Genomic DNA, 22,127 nt, shown 5'->3' on the forward strand with positions numbered 1-22,127 from the left:
TCAGAAGAGAAAAATGTTCACAAGACTGATGTATCACTTCTGTAGGAACATGAATTCCTCCCAAAATGTGATGGAGGGTCTACTTGTATGTTAGTGGGAGAAGAGTAAGACTAGAAGAAGCGGATTTCAATTCTGAAAGATAGAACAAAGATATACAGTATTGCTGACACATCAAAATTTGGCTGCACATCTTTGCTTTGTTTATCAAGATCAGTTCAGGTTAGAGGAGCATAGGTAGACTATTCTCTTCATGGACAAGTTAAGATGCAGTGTAATATCACCAAATTGGAAATCCTGTAAAGGAGGACTGGAGACAAGTATTTTCCTGTATGAAGAGAAGAGGCCACCATTGTTCTTCTGTTTAGATATTTGGATCAGGTTTGATGTGGATGATTGAAGTCACTGTGACAATGTTCATAATGTCAGCAGATGATCCGTGGCAGTCTTTTAGGGATAAGGTCTGCCTCCTTCAATCTTCATTTTATTGTGCACCTATTGAGGCATAATGTTATTTTCATTTACTATAGATAACTGTCCAGGATGCATACTGCGGTTAGTGGTGTCATGCACCCTTTTGACAAAGTTAAGTATGATATGGGGGAGAAGAAAATACTGCTCTCTACAAAAACGCTTTTGGTTACTTTCTTTCAGATAGTGTTGCATTCTCCGCCTCCCTCCCCCCCCCCCCCCGTCCCCATTTGCTATAATTTTGTAGCCATATACATACAAAATTGTTTTAGAGAATCATGGCTAATTCATAGTTATTTATTCATTTACACTTGTTATATGCCATAAGTTCAAATGTTCTCTCATTGCAGTCCAAAACAAGAAGAAATGCTGTTGGGATTGGCGAGTGATACATTTCACAATGAAGATCAATATAATGAACGCGAGAATGACATCAGAGTTCTTGAAACTGATGAATCTGATGCAGAAGAATATACACCAGGACGAAAAGAAAAATTAAAATGTAAACTATGCAGTAAAGAGTTTACTGAGAACTACAAGTTCAAATTCCATATGCGCAAACATACTGGGGAGAAACCGTTTGTATGTGACGTGTGCAACGAAAAGTTTTCATGTAAAAGTAGCTTAACTGCCCATTTTCGTATCCACACTGGTGAGAGACCATACAGTTGTAATATGTGCGAGAAAAAGTTTTCTAGGAGTGCTAATCTTCGGGAACATGTCCGATTTCACAAAGGAGTGAAACCATATGCTTGTGAGACTTGTAATTTAAAATTTTCTAGTAGTTCTGATCTTAAAAAGCACATACGTGTTCATACTGGAGAAAAACCATATTCTTGTGATGTATGTGGCCATCAATTTGCAACTAGTGTTTCACTAAAGTCTCATTACAGAGTACACACTGGTGAGAAACCATACTCTTGTGACGTGTGTAATAAAAAGTTTGCATATAGTTCAAACCTTACGCAACATTATCGTGGTCATACTGGAGATACACCGTACAGTTGTGATATATGTAATAAAAAGTTGGTCAGTAGTACAGACCTTAAAAGACATATTCGAACACACACAGGAGAGAAACCTTTCTCTTGCGAAACATGTAGCAAGAAATTCTCTACTAGTTGGGGTCTGAAAGTACATTCGTATAGTCACGCAGAAGATGGTACTCCAAATCCCAGGGGAAGAGACCCACACACTTGCCACGTGTGTGAGAAGAACTTTTATAACAAGTCTGTATTGGATAGACATTATCTTATTCATTTGGGGGAGAAACCTTATGTCTGTGAAGTATGCGCAAAAAGATTTAGAAGCAAAGCTAATTTAAAAATTCATAATCGCACACACACAGGGGATAAACCATATTCCTGTGAGATATGTGAAAAGAAGTTCAGAAGCAGAGCCGATCTAAAGAAGCATGGTCTTGTTCATTCAGGGGAAAAACCATACAGTTGTCATATATGTTCGAAAAGGTATCAGAACGGTTCGAAATTGAAGGAACATATCCTTCTTCACAATGGGACGAAGCCATACAGTTGCGAGGTATGCCAGAAACGTTTCGTTAATAAAGCAAGTCTTAGAAGACATCAAATTATCCACACGGGAGAAAAACTATTTAATTGTGATATATGCCTGAAATCTTACTCAAGCAGCGCGTATCTGAAGAAGCATGTTCGTCTTCATACATAATATGAATGAAATACACAAGAAATATGCTATATCGATGAGTAAAAAGTGATACCTCGTAACTAGCAGGTGAATAAAAAAGCTTTTAAAATTAATTTTCCTCAAAATAGACGAACTTTATATATATTTTGCTGCTTTACAAGGATTTCTGTTTGAGTAAGAAATATTAGTAACTTCAATTTTGCGAACATGATAATGTAATTAAACTGAATGATCATTCCTGCAAATAAGAGGTATCACTTCTTAGCCATCGAAAGGTCAGTAAATAGTAGGGGAGAGGGGGCGGGTGGAGCTTATACCACAGTTGGGATGGCAGTCTCTTCGATATTTTATATGCGATCTGGAGAAAATTTGTACTTCTCCAAAACTAGAGTAGTTTTCATAAAATTTATGCAAATTTTCTCTGGTGAAATTACTTCCACGAGCTAGACTAATGTTCTGAGGTTTTCTAAGAGATAATCCTGAATGTCTTTTCATAAGTCCTTTTAACCACTTGTTATCCAATGCTGGGCTTTGGCAACGAAGCCATTAGCGCTCTTGCTCTCCAATACTTCTCTGTGGTGGATCCAACAGGTAGAACTTCACAAGTTTGTAGAGTCCTTTTAACCACTCAATACCAGCCATTTGATTGTGTTCCCATCTGCCTGGATAACGACCTAACTTTTTAGCATATTCAAATGTTAACTTCCTTCTATCAGAATATGTCAGTCCATAATGCAACTTATATGATGTCAGTACATGCTTTTCCAACATCAGTGCCTGTTCATTAGTGAAGACCTGACTGACAGTAAACTTTGTTGAAAACTCCAGTGATTTTGGTTCTGGTTTTTTTTTTATTCTGTTAATAGTTATTTATGCAACTAGTGGGATATGAGCATCATTGCTGCTCGAATGTGTTTTGCAAGAACAAGGCATAAGCAGAGTTCTGTAATTACATCAGAGCAGTAATTATACTCATACCACTAGTTGCATACAATATTTTATCTACATATTTTAATGTGTTTAATGCATTCATGATACGATCGCTGACTGAGTGGGATATGAAAATTATTACCACACTCAGTGCAGTAATGAATGCCATATCGCACTCGGTGCGCTAATCATTTACATATTCTCTCAGTGCGGTACTGAATGCCATTACCATGGTGATATGACAATGGATAAGTATCCGTTATCAAATCAACGTGGATAAAGAGTACCAGTATTCACAGCATTCCTGCTTTCTGAAGTACCTCTTCATCAATTTCGGCTCTTTTTCTCACCCCGTTTCTGACCATAATAAAATTTATAATTTTCTGAAAAAATAAACACCCATTATTTCAGTAAATAGGTTTATTTTAGTTCTTTTAATCTATTTTTAAAAAATTAATATTTATTTCTAAATATCAATAGTACACCAATTTTCGTATATTGACTAATACAGAATTTATACCCAGTAATTAATGAAATGGAATAAAAATTAATAATTCACTAAAATCTGTTGAACAGCGTTCAAACCTGCCCCACAGCCTACTGTTCAGAGGTATCCCAGAACATAACTTCTGAGATTTTATAAAAACGTCAGTTGAGTTTATGTTTACAAATATTTCCATGTGGTGTGAAGGAGTCCTTATTAGGTAGATTTTAAAAATTGTCTCCCAGTTCATATTTAATAAAACCAAGAAGACAAACCAGTAAAATTAAAGAGTAAATATGAAGATATTTATGCTTAAGAAAGCAAAACATTCACTTATCCTTTTTTATACAATAGATTACCTTCAATTCAAAGTCAGATCAGTAGATATCAGTAATGGAGTGCATGTATGTAAAGTTTCGCTTCTCCACTATTTCTAAGACGGGAAATTCGAAGTGTTCAAATCTGCCTCCCTCTCCCCTATGTTTTATGTAAAAAAGGAAGGGGAGCTACTTGAATTCTCTGTCAATAAATTGTTGCCATAAATTTAACACATTCTGTCGAGTTAAAAAAATTGCCACTACTCACTGTTAGAACAAAGTGAAGTATTGTAGTAGCATTATTTAGTGTTAACTATATAGGTACGTAAATAGATTTTTAGTCAGTCTAAGGAAGGTTCAGAAACAAGTGAAGTAGGTGAAAGTTTGTGTAAGATACCTGGCATATTATTATCGTCATTGTGTATGATTTTAAATTTGTCACTTGCTTTAATAATTAAAATTTCGCACAGAGCAATATATTTTTGTCAGGAAGTTCTTAATATCTGTGATTATTATTGATATTGAAATTGCTTGATTTGACAGTTTGACATTATTATTATTATTATTATTATTACTACTACTACTACTACTACTACTACTACTACTACTACTACTACTACTACTACTACTACTACTACTTCTACCACTACCACTACCACTATTACTATTACAGAAACCAAACTTCAGGGAAGAAAGAAATGTTTATGCTTAGGAATATTTATTATAGTTTTTATTTTACAGTATTGTAGGTGTCTTTAAGAACTAAAGGAAGGAATATCGAGATTTTTTGCTGGCTACTTTGGTGTGATTATTTGTTTATTTTTTTATAAACTTAATGAATTTTTATCGAAAACAATAAAATTACAGTTTATTTACTGTGTGAAACAGCAAAAGATACAGATCTTTTCCACCCCCATCTCCTTAATACACTCAAGAGACACAAGAAATGCAACATTTGATAAATGTTGAAATAATGATGTGTAGCTTCTTTTTAACCATGGTTTAGTGCTTATTGGTTATTTATTTCATGGGGAATACTGTTGGCTATATTTTGTGAAAAGATGAGGGTTCACTACCAAACCCATCCCTAAACCTGAACGAAGTTTATGCAGAAGTTGTGTAATAAAGTCCATTGACTGCTCTTCCACCCTGAAACCACTTAAGGATTTGAATGAAAGGGATTCTCAAGATATTTTAATTTTAAAATCGGTCTTACATATTAAATATGCCTATAAATCCTGAAGTTACTGCATGAGCTGTTGCGTTGGTAGAAGATGGACACAGCATGCATTACATTGCAAGAGTATTGGGACCTATGGTTTCCACGATTTCGAGAACTGTTAAGACGGTACAGGGAAACTGGACCTTACTCTAGGAGACAAGGATCAGGCCTGAGAAGGGCGACATCTGCTAGGGACAAGTAGTTCCTACAGCTACAAGTCCTGGACCACCACACCACTGCCATTAAAGCTAGGAATCGATTCATCAAGTTCGAAGTGTTAATGTGAGTGTGAGAATTGAGGTTGGGAAAAGCAAATCTTTGTGCTAGAAGATCTGCCACATGTCCAGAACTCTACAGACAGGATCATGTAGCCTGACTACATTAAGCGAAAAACATCATGGGTGGACAATGCTATAATGGGAGCATGTATGGTTCAGTGATGACACGCGATTTTCCCAGCATTAATCAAATGGTAGAGAAAGAGAGTGGAGGAGGCCTAGTGAAAGATATTCTCCAACACATTTTCGTCTAGAATTGCTTTCCATGATGGTTTTGTAATGATGTGGGCTCGAGTAAGCTTAACGGCAAGGACAGAACTGGTCCACATTGGTACTTTCAGGAAGCCCTTCAGGAGCTTGTTATGCCATTTACTCCACATATTGATCATGATTTCTTGCTGACGCGTGACAATGCATGTGACATGTGGTCTGATGTCTGCACAGTTCGTGAATGAGGTTGGGATTCATGTCATGAAATGGCCTGCTCGAAGTCCATATTTGAATTCTATCGAGCAGCTATTAGTTAATCTGGGAAGAAGGGTCTGCCAGCATTATTCAGACACCCTACAAGAGCTGTGAGAAAAAGAGTGGAAACTGATTTCTCTGGAGGATAAATTATAACATAGTCAGGAGCATGCCTGAGAGGTTTAATGATGTAATTAATGCAACAAGTGGCAATATATGCTTCTGTAGGTGAGAAGAAAGTGTCTAAAGTGCAGTAGACAAAAAAATGAGTTTTCAAAACAAACCAATGTAAACATTTTATGTTTCCTTTGTCCTTGTTGCAAAAATTCAGTTAATTGTTATAAAAATCAACTTCTTTTCCTAAACAAAATTTTAAATTTGTAACTGTCAAATGAAATAGAAATAACAGCAGGAGCAGGAGGAACTTGTCCACTTTTCTCATTTTATTCCAAGCTGGGACCTAATACTACAAATTTTGATGGCGAAATAACTGCAATTCATACATCCTTAACAAATTCTATATTATAGAATAAACAGATTTCAAGATCTTGTTATATACTGTCTTTCTCAAGCAGCTATACTAGCCATTGCGAGTCTTTACTCACCAAAATCACCATAAATACACGAATGCAGAAAAATGATATGCCATCTTAAGAAAATTGAAACGAAAATTATTCTTCAGTGGATCCCATCACATTGTGGTTTGATTGGGAATGAATTCACAGACTTTTTGGCTAAGAAAGACACAGAAATCCTACAAAAAAAGAAACTCAACGAAGTTTATCCTACCATTCTGTAAAACTGCTAATCAAGAGAAAATTTTAATCAGTGCACATAAAAACTGCAAAAACAATGCTGAAGGCAAGAAATGGCGAAGTCTTATATCTAATCCAGGAATTGTTCCTCATTTACCACGAAAATCTGCAGTTGCAATGTACCAGTTAATTACTGGCCACAACTGTCTGGCAGAACATCTACACAGGATTGGAATACTTAACTCTCCCTTTCGTGTATTATGCAATTCAAATGAACCCATGAACTTAAGAACATTTAGGAAGATGGACAAAAAAAAAAAAAATGATTCTATACCTCAAAAATACTGGAGTGCAAGAGGAGTAATGGCTTCGTTGAGAAATTCCTAGGCATTTGAGCAACAACAATTTGTAACCTAATACTGCACCTTAAAGGAATCAGATATTAACAGAAATATATAATCCGATGATATTCACAGAAATATAAAATAAATTTTAATTAAAAAATGAAGTGTTGAATTTTTTGTGCCTCTGATTGTATAACTTTGAATGATTTTTGAGAGATGCAGAGATTTAATCTCTATACTTAGTGCATAATATTGAACATATATTTGATTTTTGTATTTTCCAATCTCCACTCAGAGAGGCTTCCTTGACACGAATTTCCACCAGATTCGTTAAGACTATTGCTTACAGAAATATCACTCAAGAAATGATCTCATACAGTATCTTCCTTGCCTCATTTTGTATTTATGAGAATACCACCATGTCTTAAACATATACCGTATTGGCCCGAATATAAGCCGCACTTTTTATTCAAATTTCAAACTCGAAAAGTTGGGGTGCGGCTTATTTGCGCGGCCGATAAATTTAAACTTGAAATGTGGCGCATGTTGCTACCGGTAATTTTATCAGTGGTCTCCATATTTCCCAAATCCACTTGTATACACTCTTATTTAAACCTCTTTGCCTCATACTACATGTGACTAGCCTCGCAAACACCAAGACATTCCAGTATCTCTATAGTATTTTCCCACTTAAACCTTGGTCTACCTCTTCTTATCCTTCCTTCCACTTGCATCTTCATTACCTGTTTAACTTTCTTTTCCTCTGTCTTTCTATACACATGTCCGAACCACTTTAGTTGCTTTTCTTTTATATTCTCTATTATGGATTTCTTTAGTTTTACCTCTCCTCTTACTTTTTCGTTTCTTATTTGATTCCTTCTAGTTTTTTTTGTCATTGTAATTTACCATATAACACTCTTTTCATTGAATGTAGGTGGTATTTATGTTACAAATAAATATAACTAAAATAGCATGCAATATATTTAAATATCTAAAGCATTTATGAAATGTAAGTAGCAACCACGGAGCTAAAATGCATTAAGTCAATTTTTCTAAATAATTTTTTTAATGTGCACGAGGCAATGAATTTGTATTTCTATTGTGCCATACATAGGGAATTATTCTACAGCTTAATGTAAACATTCAATAAACTTGCTTGGTTTTCTTCACCATATAATGTTTCTTCCTTCTCCTGAAAAGTTGCAAAACTGACAATGCCTTTCAGCTCCGACTGATTCAATTAATGACAATGAAAACATTCAAGACAAGATTGTCTCCATATTTCCCAAATCCACTTGTATACACTCTTATTTAAACCTCTTTGCCTCATACTACATGTGACTAGCCTCGCAAACACCAAGACATTCCAGGGTCATTCTCCAATGCAATACCACTCTTGCAAGCAGTGGTCATAATATCAGAATCCTCACTATTTTGCATTTATTTGTGCAATTAATTATATTTAGAAACCCAGAACAGTAAGATTAAAAGTAATAATAAAACAAGGAAAGTAGAAACACAATTTTCAATACCACCAATCACACACACACACTGGCACCATGTTTACTTCTATTGATATGAAACACAGCACAAGCAGTCAACGTCATTACAAACATGGCTGCAAAAGATTAAATTCTTTTCACGAAAATTCATCCATTGCACATATTTGTTGTCCAAATTGGTATTAATTCAACCAAACTCACTTCCAAATTAAATACCGTATTGGCCCGAATATAAGCCGCACTTTTTATTCAAATTTCAAACTCGAAAAGTTGGGGTGCGGCTTATTTGCGCGGCCGATAAATTTAAACTTGAAATGTGGCGCATGTTGCTACCGGTAATTTTATCATTTTGAAATGGAGCAACAATGCCACGCGCTCGTGTTTGAAATTGTCAGCAGTCGTATGGTATATGACGCAACAATGTACCAGTCTTCATATTACAGTGATCGTACTCTTTTGTATGATAGGACAGATTAAAACAGTTTGTACGTAGCTACGGGTTAAGCCATGAGCGGAAACGTAGAAAGAAAAGCTTCAACAAGCTTGGGAATTCGGCGCAGTTATGACGCTAGTTTCAAACTTGCAGTTATTCGTCATGCTAGGAGTACGTCTAATAGAGAAGCCGGCAAAAAGTTTAGTGTGGATGAGTCTAATGTGCAGCGCTGGATCGCCTCGGAGGATAAACTGAAAAATGCCAATACAACCAGAAAATCTTTCAGAGGACCCAAGGCTGGGAAATACCCTGAACTAGAACGTAGGGTCCTTTCCTTTGTACAAGACAAAAGGAAAGAAGGGATGCCTATCTCTCGACAAGTAATCCAGGTAAAATCGTTGGAAATAGCGAAGACCCTAAACATTCCACAGACAGAATTCCATGGGAGTATAGGTTGGTGCCGCAGGTTTATGCGTAGAAGTGGCCTTGTTCTCCGACGAAGCACTTCATTAGCACAGAAACTGCCAGAGGATTTTACTGAGAAACTCATCAACTTCCAGAGGCACGTCATTGAATTGCGTCAGCGCCATTCTTACCCATTACACCAGATCGGCAATGCTGACGAGACGCCCGTATTTTGGGACATGCCGAGCAATATGACAGTTGACAATAAAGGGGCGAAAAACATATCATTGAGAACAACTGGAAATGAAAAACAAAGAATCACTGTGATGCTGGCGGTTACGGCAGATGGAGGAAAACTGCCTCCGTACGTTATTCTGAAGCGTAAAACTATGCCCAAGGAGAATTTACCTAAGGGATTAGTGATTTGTTGCCAAGAGAAACGATGGATGACAACCGAACTAATGATGGACTGACTAGCTACGGTTTGGAATCACAGACCAGGTGCGCTGCTCTGTAAGAGGGCTATGTTAGTATTGGATGCCTTTAAAGGTCACCTCACACCCGAAGTAAAGAAGAAAATTACTGCATTGAAGACAGACCTAGTCGTCATACCTGGAGGTATGACATCAAAATTGCAGGTGCTTGATGTCGTCGTGAACAAGCCTTTTAAAGACCATCTCCGAAAACAGTATTCGGATTGGCTTCTAGAAGGGGGTCATGCATTCACTCCATCTGGGAAGATCAAGAAGCCATCTGTCAGCCTTATGTGTGAGTGGATTCTCTCATCATGGCACACGATATCACCAGATTCAATCATCAAAGGCTTCAAGAAATGCTGCGTGTCTAATGCTCTGGATGGCAGTAAGGACGACGTACTTTGGGCGGAGAGTGATGAACAAAGTGACAGTGATGAAACAAATACCGGTACCGGTAGTAGTGAAGTCAGCAGTGACATTGGAGAAGACGGTGATTAGTTGTACCGGTATTTTTGGTGATTTACCCACGTAATACCGTAATTGAAGAAAAAGTGTTTAAATAGTGTAAACAGTTTTGTAACTGGATAATGTGACAGGTAAATTTCACTGCACTCAATTTTCCTTTTTTTCTCATTCTGCACTCAATTTTTCTTTTTTTTTCTCCTTTCCCCCTAAAATTAAGGGTGCGGCTTATACTCGGGTGCGGCTTACACTCGGGCCAATACGGTATTTGCTTTTTGTATTTTCGCATCTCCATCCAGAGAGACTTCCTTGACACGAATTTTCACTAGATTCGTTAAGACTATTGCTTATAGAAATATCACTCAGGAAATGATCTCATAAGATATTTTCCTTGTCTCATTGTATATTCATTTTTAGAAATCTTAGTATTTGAATGATAGGAATCTATTCTGTACAATTCAGTTATTGCATACAAGGCATTCAGCTTGGTTCAATCAGGAACACGCTTATTAGACATGCTTGTTTGACAGGCATAGTTGTATGTTACTAACACAACTTTGATTAATAATGGCATGCTCACAGTCAATTTTTTTTATTTCATAATGAGTATAATCTGTATTATAGAAGTTGTCCAGAATGGTATCCATCTGCATACCCACACATTTCTGACATCTTTTGATGAAATTGTTAATTACATCCTAGAAACAGAGCAGACCTATCTGCCAGTATGTCGTGAGAAAATGATTAAAATAAAATTGGTCGCAGCAAAATTTAAAAAATAAATGTGAAAAAAAGTAGTAAAAAAGTGAGTCTACAAGAGTCGACTTTAAGCGAAAGCAGCACAAGTCAACATTCAGTAAACACAGTGTAGGTGTGCAATTGGCATAGAAGAGAATCACTGATGTGCGGCCAGGGTTGCCAGATCAGTAATTTAGAATATCATACCAACCCTGAATTTAAGGGAGGAGGACACTACAACCTATCGCGCTGACTCTCAAGCTAGGTGGATTCTCAACCCACACAGGGTGTCCACACTAAGGTTCACTGTATACCTAGGTTCCTAGCAGGCAACCACTCATCCCTATGCCAGCCCCTTCCACGTGTCGCCAACTGGCATTTGGGGAATGCTGTGGAATCGTGATGGAATGGAGGAACATTGATAGAATAATGTAGATCCCTAATATGGAAAAATATTAGAACCCTGAGAAAAACCCCAACTGCAACCTCTTCTGCCACAAGTGTCACTATGAATCAATCTTAAAAAATATCGTATTTTACTTGTTTTTATCAAAAAGAATTCCACCTTAGTGAGGAAACACTGTTTTAGATTATATGAGTGTGCAACGATATTTTAAATTACATCTTTAGTATGTCACATGTTGAAAAAGGTAGAAAAATGCTGGTATAGATGAACTTACAATATAAGAAGAGAGATGGCTAGCATTACGAAAATACATACAACTTTTACATGTGAATAACAGCTTGTTGGGAATGCAGACAGACACCACTGAACTTATTAGATATAAAAATATAATTGTGTGCACATTGTTGTAATTAGGGACTGTATTTTGGCCCAGGCCATTCAGAGATAAGGTTAGTTGTTCATAGACTATATTATATTGATGTGATGTCATGTTTGTCGCATGATACTAGTAGAACTAGCACCTTGGAGACTGTTTGGAATGCATTCTAGCCATAAAGACTGATACTATGATGAACTTTCCTACAATTTAAATTATTTGTTCATTTATTTAATTGATTTAATTTTACTGGCAGAGTTAAGACCATAAGGCCTTCTCTTCCACTCAACCAGTATAAAAATACATAGCAGATATAAATAACAGCAATACAGAAAACAATGGAATATTAATAATACAGCAAAATGTAGATTTGTTTAGTTAAATGTAATTCTAAGAGTTAAACAATTACGACTTAATGTTAAATAAGATAATTTGGATCAAAGGAATGATTAACATAATGAAGGAAAAATGATATATTAAAAATAAAAATCATATTCTACAAAAGTAATATTTGAATAAAGATCATATTCTAGAGACGAAAAGCAGTCTTTTTGACAATTGACTTTTGAAAGTAGTCAATGTCTGACAACTCCTTTACATAATGTACACTAGAATACGCTATTTTTACTACTTACACTAACATAAAGAATGTAGGCTTACATTGATCAAACATATTTACACTATTATACACTCTTTATAAAATAAGTAGGCTATACTACTATTAAATTGCATTACAGTTCATAACACTGTACATAATAGTGTACCGGTAAATAATGTTTGATCATTGTAGGTCTACATTCTTTATGACAGTGTAAATAGTAAAAATGGTGTACTGGTAATCTAGTGTACATAGGTGTCAATAATTGAAATTGTAAATATTAGTGTAATTGTTAAAGTGGTCTATCTTTTGTTCTGCCAAACTTGATTAATGGAGAGTTGCATGAGAAGTCAGCCAAGTATTTCGTTTGCTAGATGCAAATGCATTGTCCACTTAAAAACTCCAGTAATATTTAATCTTGTATTGTATTTATTTACATTCCATGGTATTCCTACATCACTTCACAACTAGAATGTGGAACATGTGAAACGGAAAAAAAAAAATCTTAATAGTATGGTGCTATAAAGTCTTAATAAATTATAGTCACAGTCTAGTTGAAATATAGCCTCGTAGAACAAAGTACACAGGGCCATAGCCAGAATTATTTTTCAGGAGGGACTGACACAATGATGTTATGTAGTGTTATGCACTTTTCCAATATGTTATGCAAAAAAAAAGAAAAGAAAAACAAATAGACACAACTGACTAAATTAGAGTAGTTAATATTGTAAGTCTACGAGGAGCAGCACCGATAATGCAAATGCTCCTATGAATAGATATCAAAGCAAGGCAATAGCCTTTCGTCTCACATGCAATTGAGAAAATAATTCTTCAGCCTTCTTAGTGTAGGGAATGTTCTTTCAGATGTCGCTGTAGACATAAAAGTTATTACTAAAATGCATAACGCACAGTTTATGTTTGCAAAGAAGTCATTAGGCCTACATTAAGGTACACTGTGGACAGAACAACTAGAGGCTTCAGTGACGTCACTACAGAGGAGTCCACACACAGCAGAATTGTTCGTTGCATTACAAACTGAAAACGTTGACCACTTACTTTCACTGATCCAGCTGCGCTTTCACAATACAATAACTTCCGTTCAGAAAATGTTTTGCAGATAAATGGCACCGTACCTGCTAGTGCGGGAGGAGGGGGTGGTCGGACCGCTTAAAAGTAACGGTCTCCAAGCTTCTAGATGTTCTGTCCCCGGTGTAACATTGTAAGCGCACACTCTGACCAATCAATTTTTGGAATTTCTTTCCATTTATATTTTCAGAGAACAATTTTAAATTCTGATTTCAGTCCATCATTGTCGAGGAACATAGGAAACAATTCAGTAATAGCAGTTACCTGTACACTCTTCGAATTGCTTTCTGTTCAGTACATTGTTTTGGCAATATCAAAGATAATGATGAAATCATTGATTTATGATTAATGAACCGTTCATTTAATTGCCCTCTTAAATCATCCAGGAATGAAATAAAGATAGTTCTTCTAAAACAGTCTTCTGCAGTGTCGCTTTCACATGTAATTCCAATATATGATCTGTGTGTTTGACGTGAGGTAATGTGAGGAGCTGTTAACTTTTTTATTCCTAATGTCACATCTGTGAGCAGTGTGGGATGAAGATAAATGCAAATAAGACGAAGAGCATGGTCATAGGAAGAAAAATACAAAAGATAAACTTGCGAATTCTAAATGAGGCAGTAGAGCAAGTGGACTGATTCAAATACTTGGGGTGTACTATAAGCATGAGCTGCTGCCAGGAAGTCAAAAGGAGGATAGGAATGGCCAAGGGAGCTTTTAATAGAAAAATTGTTCCGGGGCCGGGTATCGATCCCTTGAAATTATTCAAATCTGCTTTACAGGGAGCATCACTTGAAAGACTAGATTTGCATAATATATACGTCACTGTGTACGTTAACAGAAAACAACAATTCCAAGTCACACAGAGTTTGTGTGCACTCGATGTGGGTCTCTGGCATTTCGTCAGCCCATGCGAGTTGTGTGGATATAAAGGGAAAGGTTGAGACGGTGTCGGGTGGAGTTCCCGGGTAGCTCAGTTGAGAGAGCGGTGGTACGTTCAACCAGAGGTCCCGGGATCGATACCTGGCCCCGGAACAATTTTTCCCTTGAAATTATTCAAATCTGCTTTACAAGGAGCTTCACCTGAAAGACTAGATTTGCATACTGAATTTCTTGTTCACAAATCCAGAAATTGATTGCACTATCTGGTCCCTTTTTGTAAGTAATGCTCCTCTGAAAAGAGTTTTTTCTTCAGTGAACATGATGTGGAAATCCCAAAGATCCAGATTGAGTTTAGAAACTGTATGAGCCATGCTTGCTATCTTAACCAACTTCAACATGATCGTTCAGGAATTTGCTGTAAAATTGGGTATGCAGAGAAGACGTACTTAAAAAAATTCACTCTTCTGAGAATACCAGTAGCTTAAGTAGTAATTAGGCAGAATGAATTTTTTACAGTGTAAATAGAATGAGTATTTTTTCTTTCATAGTGTATAAAAACAATATAAGTGAATGGCAGACTGACTTAAATATTAAAAGTAGTTTTTTTTTCATATGAGCCATTGAGAGCAGAAGTGGTGTAAGTAAAAAATGGGTAATGAGGGTTAAATTAAACATTCTGTAAAATACAGTGCAAAGTAGCAATTAATATTAAATTTATTTAAATTATTAGTAGTCAGTGGATAGCACGAAGGATATATTAATTGCTACTTTGCTCTGTATTTTACAAAATTTTTACTTTAAACCTCATTACCCAATTTTGACTTACGCCACTTCTGCTCTGAACGGTTCATATGTCGATATCTGTCACCGGAAATTATGAAAAAAAATCTGGTAACCTTATGCTAGTGACGACTCAAAAAGAATTGACATTCGACATCACTGCTCAGAACTGAGCGAACTTCACTCATTACTATAAATGAAACATAAAGGATACAGATGAACCGCCAAATGTAAATCGTTGTGAAGAACTAATATCCATTTTGTTCTTCATCTTCCTGATTTCAGGGGGGGGGGGGATAGATCCCCTCATCCATCCCCTGCCTACAGCCCTGAAAGTACAGTCCATAGATATAATCAAAGTTATGTGAGTAAAAATATGCTGGAAGTTACAGATCGCTAATGATGCAGTCTACACTGGCCATGCTAGCATGTATAATGCTCTTGTTCCCTGCCAGGAGCTGAGCTGAGCATTCTTTATTAGGTTGCTTTACTGATGACATAATCCCTTAAAAGGAAAGTGTATTTTTGCAGAGTGAAATATTCTTATTACAGGATCTTAATCAGCTCAGATTGGCCGTAAATGTTAAAACCACTATATTAAACATGTTAATATCCGCAATTGTTACATTATGAAGCTTTTTTTATTTTCATTCAATACAGTATTATCGATATCAGATGATCTATATAAACTAATATTCTATCAGAGATCATAGAACAATTAACTATTAGAATTTAATAAATATAAATGTATTGACGAAGATCTAGATGTTTCACATACAGTAATATTGTAGCTGAAATAAGTTTAACATTAATTCTAGTCTTCTTCCTGTAAATAAAAAACAGCTATAATTACCGTTTTTTTACAGATGAGAAAATACTTCTTAACTTTATGCATTACATTATTTTGTATTAAAACTTTACAAAATATAAAATAAAGTTCACTTTTTCTTCTATTTATGTTAGCTTATTTCAAGACTATTGCTTTTTGTGTACTGTGTAACACTTATACAGTGTGTGTGTGTGTGTGTGTGTCTCTCTCTCTCTCTCCCCCCCTCTCCTCCCACCCCATCTCCCCTCCCCCTCCCCTTCCCATCCCCCCTCACATCGCCCATCCCCCTCTTCCCCTCCCTCTCGCTCTTTTCCCCCTCCCCACCCCCTCCCATCTCCCCCCTTCCCTTCAACAATTAAAATAACATTACAGAGTACAAGTTTAACGGTTTTATGGCCAGTTTTGAATCAGAAGGGTTCACATCTATTTGACACCAGCATGCCAAAAACATATGTAACTGCAATACAAAGGGTTCGCGAGTTCCCTACAGAAAATTTTGTGACTGAAAAGGACAAACTTTCGTGTACCTTATATTCAGAGTGTATTAATTAAAAAAAATCCATTGTACTGAAACATGTGAACAGTTTTAAGCATAGATCTCGGAAACAGAGTGATGCACTGGGTTCAACTTCAGGTGGTCCTAGCAGCATACATGCCAGTACGATACCTCAAGTATGACAGCGTATGGAAAAATCCAAGAATAATATGAAAGATCTTGTGGAAGCATTCACTTCTACTGGTATCCCATTGCATGTCTTTCGTAACCAACGATTTCGTCAGTGGGTAGCAACAGCTACATGTATGCAGCCGGCTTCCAGTGAAACCACTCTAAGAAGGTATCTTGCAAACTGTGCTGAAGACGACTTTCAGGAAACTAAGTCAAAATGTGAGGGAAATTCTGTCTATCTAGTGGTTGATGAAACAACAGATAGGCTATAAAGAATCGCAAGGTAATGAATGTTCTTGTTGCTTGACTGAGTGTTATGAATGAATAACCCCATCTTGTGAAAACCAAAATTGTTGAACACAGCAATGCCGATAATATAGTAAATTTAATACCTGATATGCTAGATCTTATTGGTGTTCACAGAAGCAATTTTATTGTTTTAATATCAGACAGTGCACCATATATGCTTTCTGCTGGCAGGCGACTGGCTGGAATTGCACTTCAGCTTTTACATTCTACATGTTGGGCTCACGTATTGCATCTTTCTGCTGAAGAGATTAGATTTCCACTAAAAAGTCCTGATGGATTCATTGCAGCTGTTAAGGCTGCTTTAGCGAAAACTTCAGCCAGAAAGGAGAGATTGCTGAACTCCCTAAAAAAAGACAGAAACATTTGTCCTACCTTCAGTTCCTGTAATAACTTGCTGTGGGACATGGCTGAAGGCACAAAAATATCATTGCATCAATTTCAATGCAGTCAAACATTGGATTGATTTGGAAGATGGTGAAGGCACTGCTGCTGTAACAAACTTAAAGCGACTGGTTGAAAATAAAGAACTTTTACTTCAACTCAGAACTATATCTAAAATTTCTGATGAACTCTACAGTCAAATACAGGTTTTGGAATCAGACAATTAAGATGCAACAAAGGTCTGGCTTCTATCATCAGTTCTTCAGATGGTTCAAAGTTCTGGTGCAATGTGTAAAAAATTGGCAGGATATATGAATGAACGTCATCCTGCTCTAAATTTCTGGAAGGAGGTTCAGAATTTAGATCCAACATTAGCTGTTCCTGAGAAGATTTCTTCGGTTTTTACTTCAGGTGAACTGAAACCTTTCTCTGCCATTGATGTTCCAGTGGAAGAAATATCAACATATGCAGCAATGGTACATGGAGAAAATTTGTCTTCAACTTCTGCCTTATCCTTCTGGCAGAAACATTCTACCAAGATGTCTATCCTAAGTAAGCTGGCAATGAAGACAATTATGGTTCCTCCATCATCTGATTCAGTTGAGAGAAGCTTTTCTCCTCTCAATTGGATTTTGAACTCTAAACGGTCATGTCTGACAGAAGAAAATCTACAGTCCCACTTACAACTTACAATTAATCAAAATCAACTTCAAGAGGGTGTTGTTCATCTGGAGAGTTCGAGTGACAGTGACAAGGATGACTAGATTTTCATTCATTTTATGACTAGATTGCTTACAGTGTATTCTTTTATAAACTTAATACCTATCCTGCAAACTAACATTAGTGACAAAAAAAAATTCACTTTTATGATATACGTAACATAAACAGTATTTGACTCAAGTTTATTGGTATAAAAGACATTATTATGTATTATTTATGTTAAAAGAAATTTAAAATAAAGCATAATTTGAAAAATGGATAAAACATAATTATCAAAAAAAAAAAAAAGCATAATGTGGGTTGCTCTAATGATGTTGTATGTCCGATTTTCCTCCATGAATCACCAAAATGTGACAGTTTCACACAGAGCAATATACTTCTGCAGCAGACCTCCTATTTTTTTTTTATATAAATTCGTCTAGGAAACGACACTTTCTTTGAACCATATTCAAAATTTAAAGACTAAATACTTTAAATGTCGCATAACACTTTATGATCACAAAGAACAACATCAAGGAATGACGACTACGTGAGAAATGACTTTGCGTCAGATAATCGCAAATACGTGTGCTTGTTTGGAACCAGAATTCCCTTCACTGGAAAGATTTAATCAAAATCCTCAACAAGTTCGGCTAAATAACAGAATAGAGATTGTAGTAACCTCAAAATACAAAGAAGCTGTAAACTAACTCAAAATTGGGACATCTGACCGCCCCAAATGAATCTGCCAGGCACCGGGACAGTGGACACAAAAGTGGTGACAATCCCGGAAAATTAGACATATGGCAACCCTGTGTATGGCAAATACCAGAGCTATCTTCGTACAACGTATTCCGAATCTCACCGCACTGGTGGACATCAATGACGTCACGTTGCAGCAAAATAGAAACAAACAGCATATTCTGAATCTCACCGGACTGGTGGACAACAATGATGTCACGCTGCAGCGAAATAGGAACAGAACTGCTGGAAGGATTGAAGGCTGTCATGACGACTGTGTAAGTGGTTATCCGTGCTACGCTAGCAAAATTTTGCGAAATTTCCGTACTGCCATCTCGTTCAATGAAAAGAGATCATAAACAACTTATTTCTTGAACCGGTAGTACTAACTGGTCCGTTGACATGTTCGCTCATAAGCCATTAACATATTGTTTTTACGTTGTGCTCATTACAAACAATACAGCAGAACACACCGCCATGACACAACAGTGCATGATGTCATTCGTCTGCTAATTCCCGCCCTATACAAGAACCAATCAGATTCACTGATGGCGGCTAATGGAGACTGCCTCCACCTCTGCAAGCTGCGACACCGGTGGAGCATCAATGACGTCATTGGTGGAATTCGGAACACCGTGATGCCATTGGATTGCTCATCGGTGAGATTCGGAATATGCTGAAAATGAAGGTTCAATGGCTATCATGGCAGCTGTACAAGTTGTTGTCTGTGCTACGATAGCAAGATTTTGCGAAATTTCCGTACTGTTATCTCGTTCAAAGAAAAGAGAGCATAAGCAATTTATTTCTTGAACCAGTAGTAATAACTGATCCATTCACATGTTCGCTCATAAGCCATTACGTTGTCCTCATTACAAACAATACAGCAGAACCAAAGCAGAACACATCGCCATGACACAACAGTGCACAATATCATTCTCTGCTAATTCCCGCCCTATACAAGAACCAATCAGATTCACTGATGGCAGCTGATGGATACTGTCACCACCTCTGTAAGCTGACGAAACCAGTGCGACACTGGTGGAGCATCAGTGATGTCATCATTGAAATTCGGAACACCATGATGCTATCAGATTTCTCAGCGCTGAGATTCAGAATACACTCAATGGAACTACTGTGACAGTGGTGGAGCATTCATTCACGTCATGGTTGTAATTCGGAACACCGCCATCAGATTTTTTTTTTTCATATTCAGCAATTTATTGATAAAGTATCAAAACAAATATGTTTCTGCCTCTTCATATTCAGTTTAAAATTAAAAAAAATAATGCACAAGTATTGTTTATGTCCAGCTGTCAATACAATTGGACACGGAGACATTAATGTAGATGTTAGGAAATCGGAGGTTGTGGAACAATGCATGTTATTCGCTTAAAAAAGATTTTGGTGTTCTATGCTTATTGTAGACATTTGCATTGCAATGGCCTAGCCCTTGATGAATGGATTTTCACTAGAATTTGCACTGTTATAAAACTTCTTCACTTGTTTTTTCAGAAATTTCATGTCCAGATCAAAGTGTATTTGTACCAGACTGAATTATGTATTATTCAGAGCACTTTATTTTGAACAATTTGAAAAGGTTGAAACACTGTTTTTGGAATATAACACCAAGCTGGGGCAACGTAAGTTAGGATCGGTAAAATCAGCATTTTGTAGAGCATAACTTTTCTTTTTAGACTGAGAACAGGAGATTTGAACAGAGGGTAAAGATGAGATATTCTAAGAGAGCTCTTAGTTGTTACAGATTTTATGTGATACCAAGATATTTTACATGGTCACTATATTGAATTTCTTGATTACATATTTTTATTTTATCACGAGATCTTTTTAAACACTTGGATAAAATTATTGACTGACATTTTTCTGGAGAGATATGCCATTCTTTAATAGAAGTACGTGGTTTTGAACCGCAGAGACAGCATATTGAGGACTGAATTTAACACTTTATATAACTGTTGTCATGAGCATACAGAAGTGTTTTTGTTTTGAGAGTAGTCGGAATGTCTGCAGCGTAGAGATAGTACAATATAGGACCAAGTACAGAGCCTTGTGGAACTCCAGCTTCTGCTATATAAGTGGAAGATGGTTGGCCATCTATGAGGACTTGAAAGGATCTTTTTTTCTAAGTAGGTGAGTTCATGAGCGAGGCAGAAAGTTATTAAGTTTCTACAACAGTCCTAAATGCCAAACTTTATCAAATGCCTTCGAAACATCCAAAAAGATTGCTGCTGTGTAGAATTTGTTGAAGTCTTTGGTTATATCTTCTACAAGAGACTACATTATGAGTTACTGATCTTTCTATTTGAAAAGCTGTTTGCCAGAGAGGAATAATGGTGTCTGTATGAGGCAACATTCGTTTGAGGATGATCATTTCTAATAATTTACCATGTGTATTCAAAAGACATATCGGTCTTCTATTTTGACAATACATAGAGTTCTTGTTCTGTTTAGGTCGCGCTCGGTAGCGCAGTTGGTATAGCGCTGGCCTTCCATCCATGAGGTTACGGGGATCGATACCGGCCGAGGTCGATGGCATTTAAATGTGTCTCATGTCAGTAGATTTACTGGCATGTAAAAGAACTTCTGCGGGACAAAATTCCGGCACACTGGCGACGCTTATATAACCTCTGCAGTTGCGAGCGTCATTAAATAAACCATATAATTAAATTTAAATGTGTTCTGTTTAGAAATTCTTATGATTTGTAAATGTTTGCAAGATGAGGGAAAATATTGAATTTTCAATGCTGAGTTTAACAACTTAGTAATATGGCATACAGCTTTCTTTGTTAGATTTTTTAGAGCTAAGTTACTAATTTTGTTTTGAAGATTTTAAAGTCTTGATAATTGTTTTTAATTTCTGAATGCCATCAGACTTTTTTTTGTCACATACAGCAATTTATTGATAAAGTACCAAAACAAATATGTTTTCTACCTTTTCATATTTAGTGTAAAAATTCAAATAATAATGCACAAGTATTGTTCATGTCCAGCTGTCAATACAATTGGGCATGGCGTCATTAATGTAGATGTTAGGAAGTCGGAGGTTGTGGAAAAGTGCATGTTATTCATTTAAAAAAGATTTTGGTGCTCTGTGCTTCTTGTAGAAGTTTGCATTGTATTGGCCAAGGCGCTTGATGAATGGATTTTCACTAGAATTTGCACTGTTATAAAACTTCTTAACTTATTCACGTAATGAGTCTTTCAAAAATGTCATGTCCAGATCAAAGTGTATTTGTGCATTAGTTGTGTACCAGTCTGAATTATGGAGCACTTTATTTTGAACAATTTGAAGAGGTTGAAACACTGTTTTTGGAATTTAACACCTATAGATTGACAAATCGAACTGAAATCCTGACCGAATTACTACGTGAGTGCTGACTGTCTTGGGGAGGAGCAAGTGAGAAAGCACGG

General features: G+C 36.5%; 1 protein-coding gene across 1 annotated transcript in view; it reads left to right on the plus strand.

Moving 5' to 3' along the window:
* The window catches only part of LOC138711995 (zinc finger protein 271-like), a 28,290-nt gene extending 15,038 nt beyond the window's left edge, over positions 1–13,252 (plus strand). The window contains exon 2 of the mRNA XM_069843340.1: positions 819–13,252. Within this exon, the coding sequence (XP_069699441.1) occupies positions 819–2,154 (1,336 nt within the window). The 3' untranslated portion in view covers positions 2,155–13,252. The remainder of the gene's footprint in view (positions 1–818) is intronic.
* The last annotated feature ends 8,875 nt before the right edge of the window (positions 13,253–22,127 follow it).

Source organism: Periplaneta americana, chromosome 13 (genome assembly GCF_040183065.1).
Source record: "Periplaneta americana isolate PAMFEO1 chromosome 13, P.americana_PAMFEO1_priV1, whole genome shotgun sequence".
In the NCBI taxonomy this organism is placed as follows: domain Eukaryota; kingdom Metazoa; phylum Arthropoda; class Insecta; order Blattodea; family Blattidae; genus Periplaneta; species Periplaneta americana.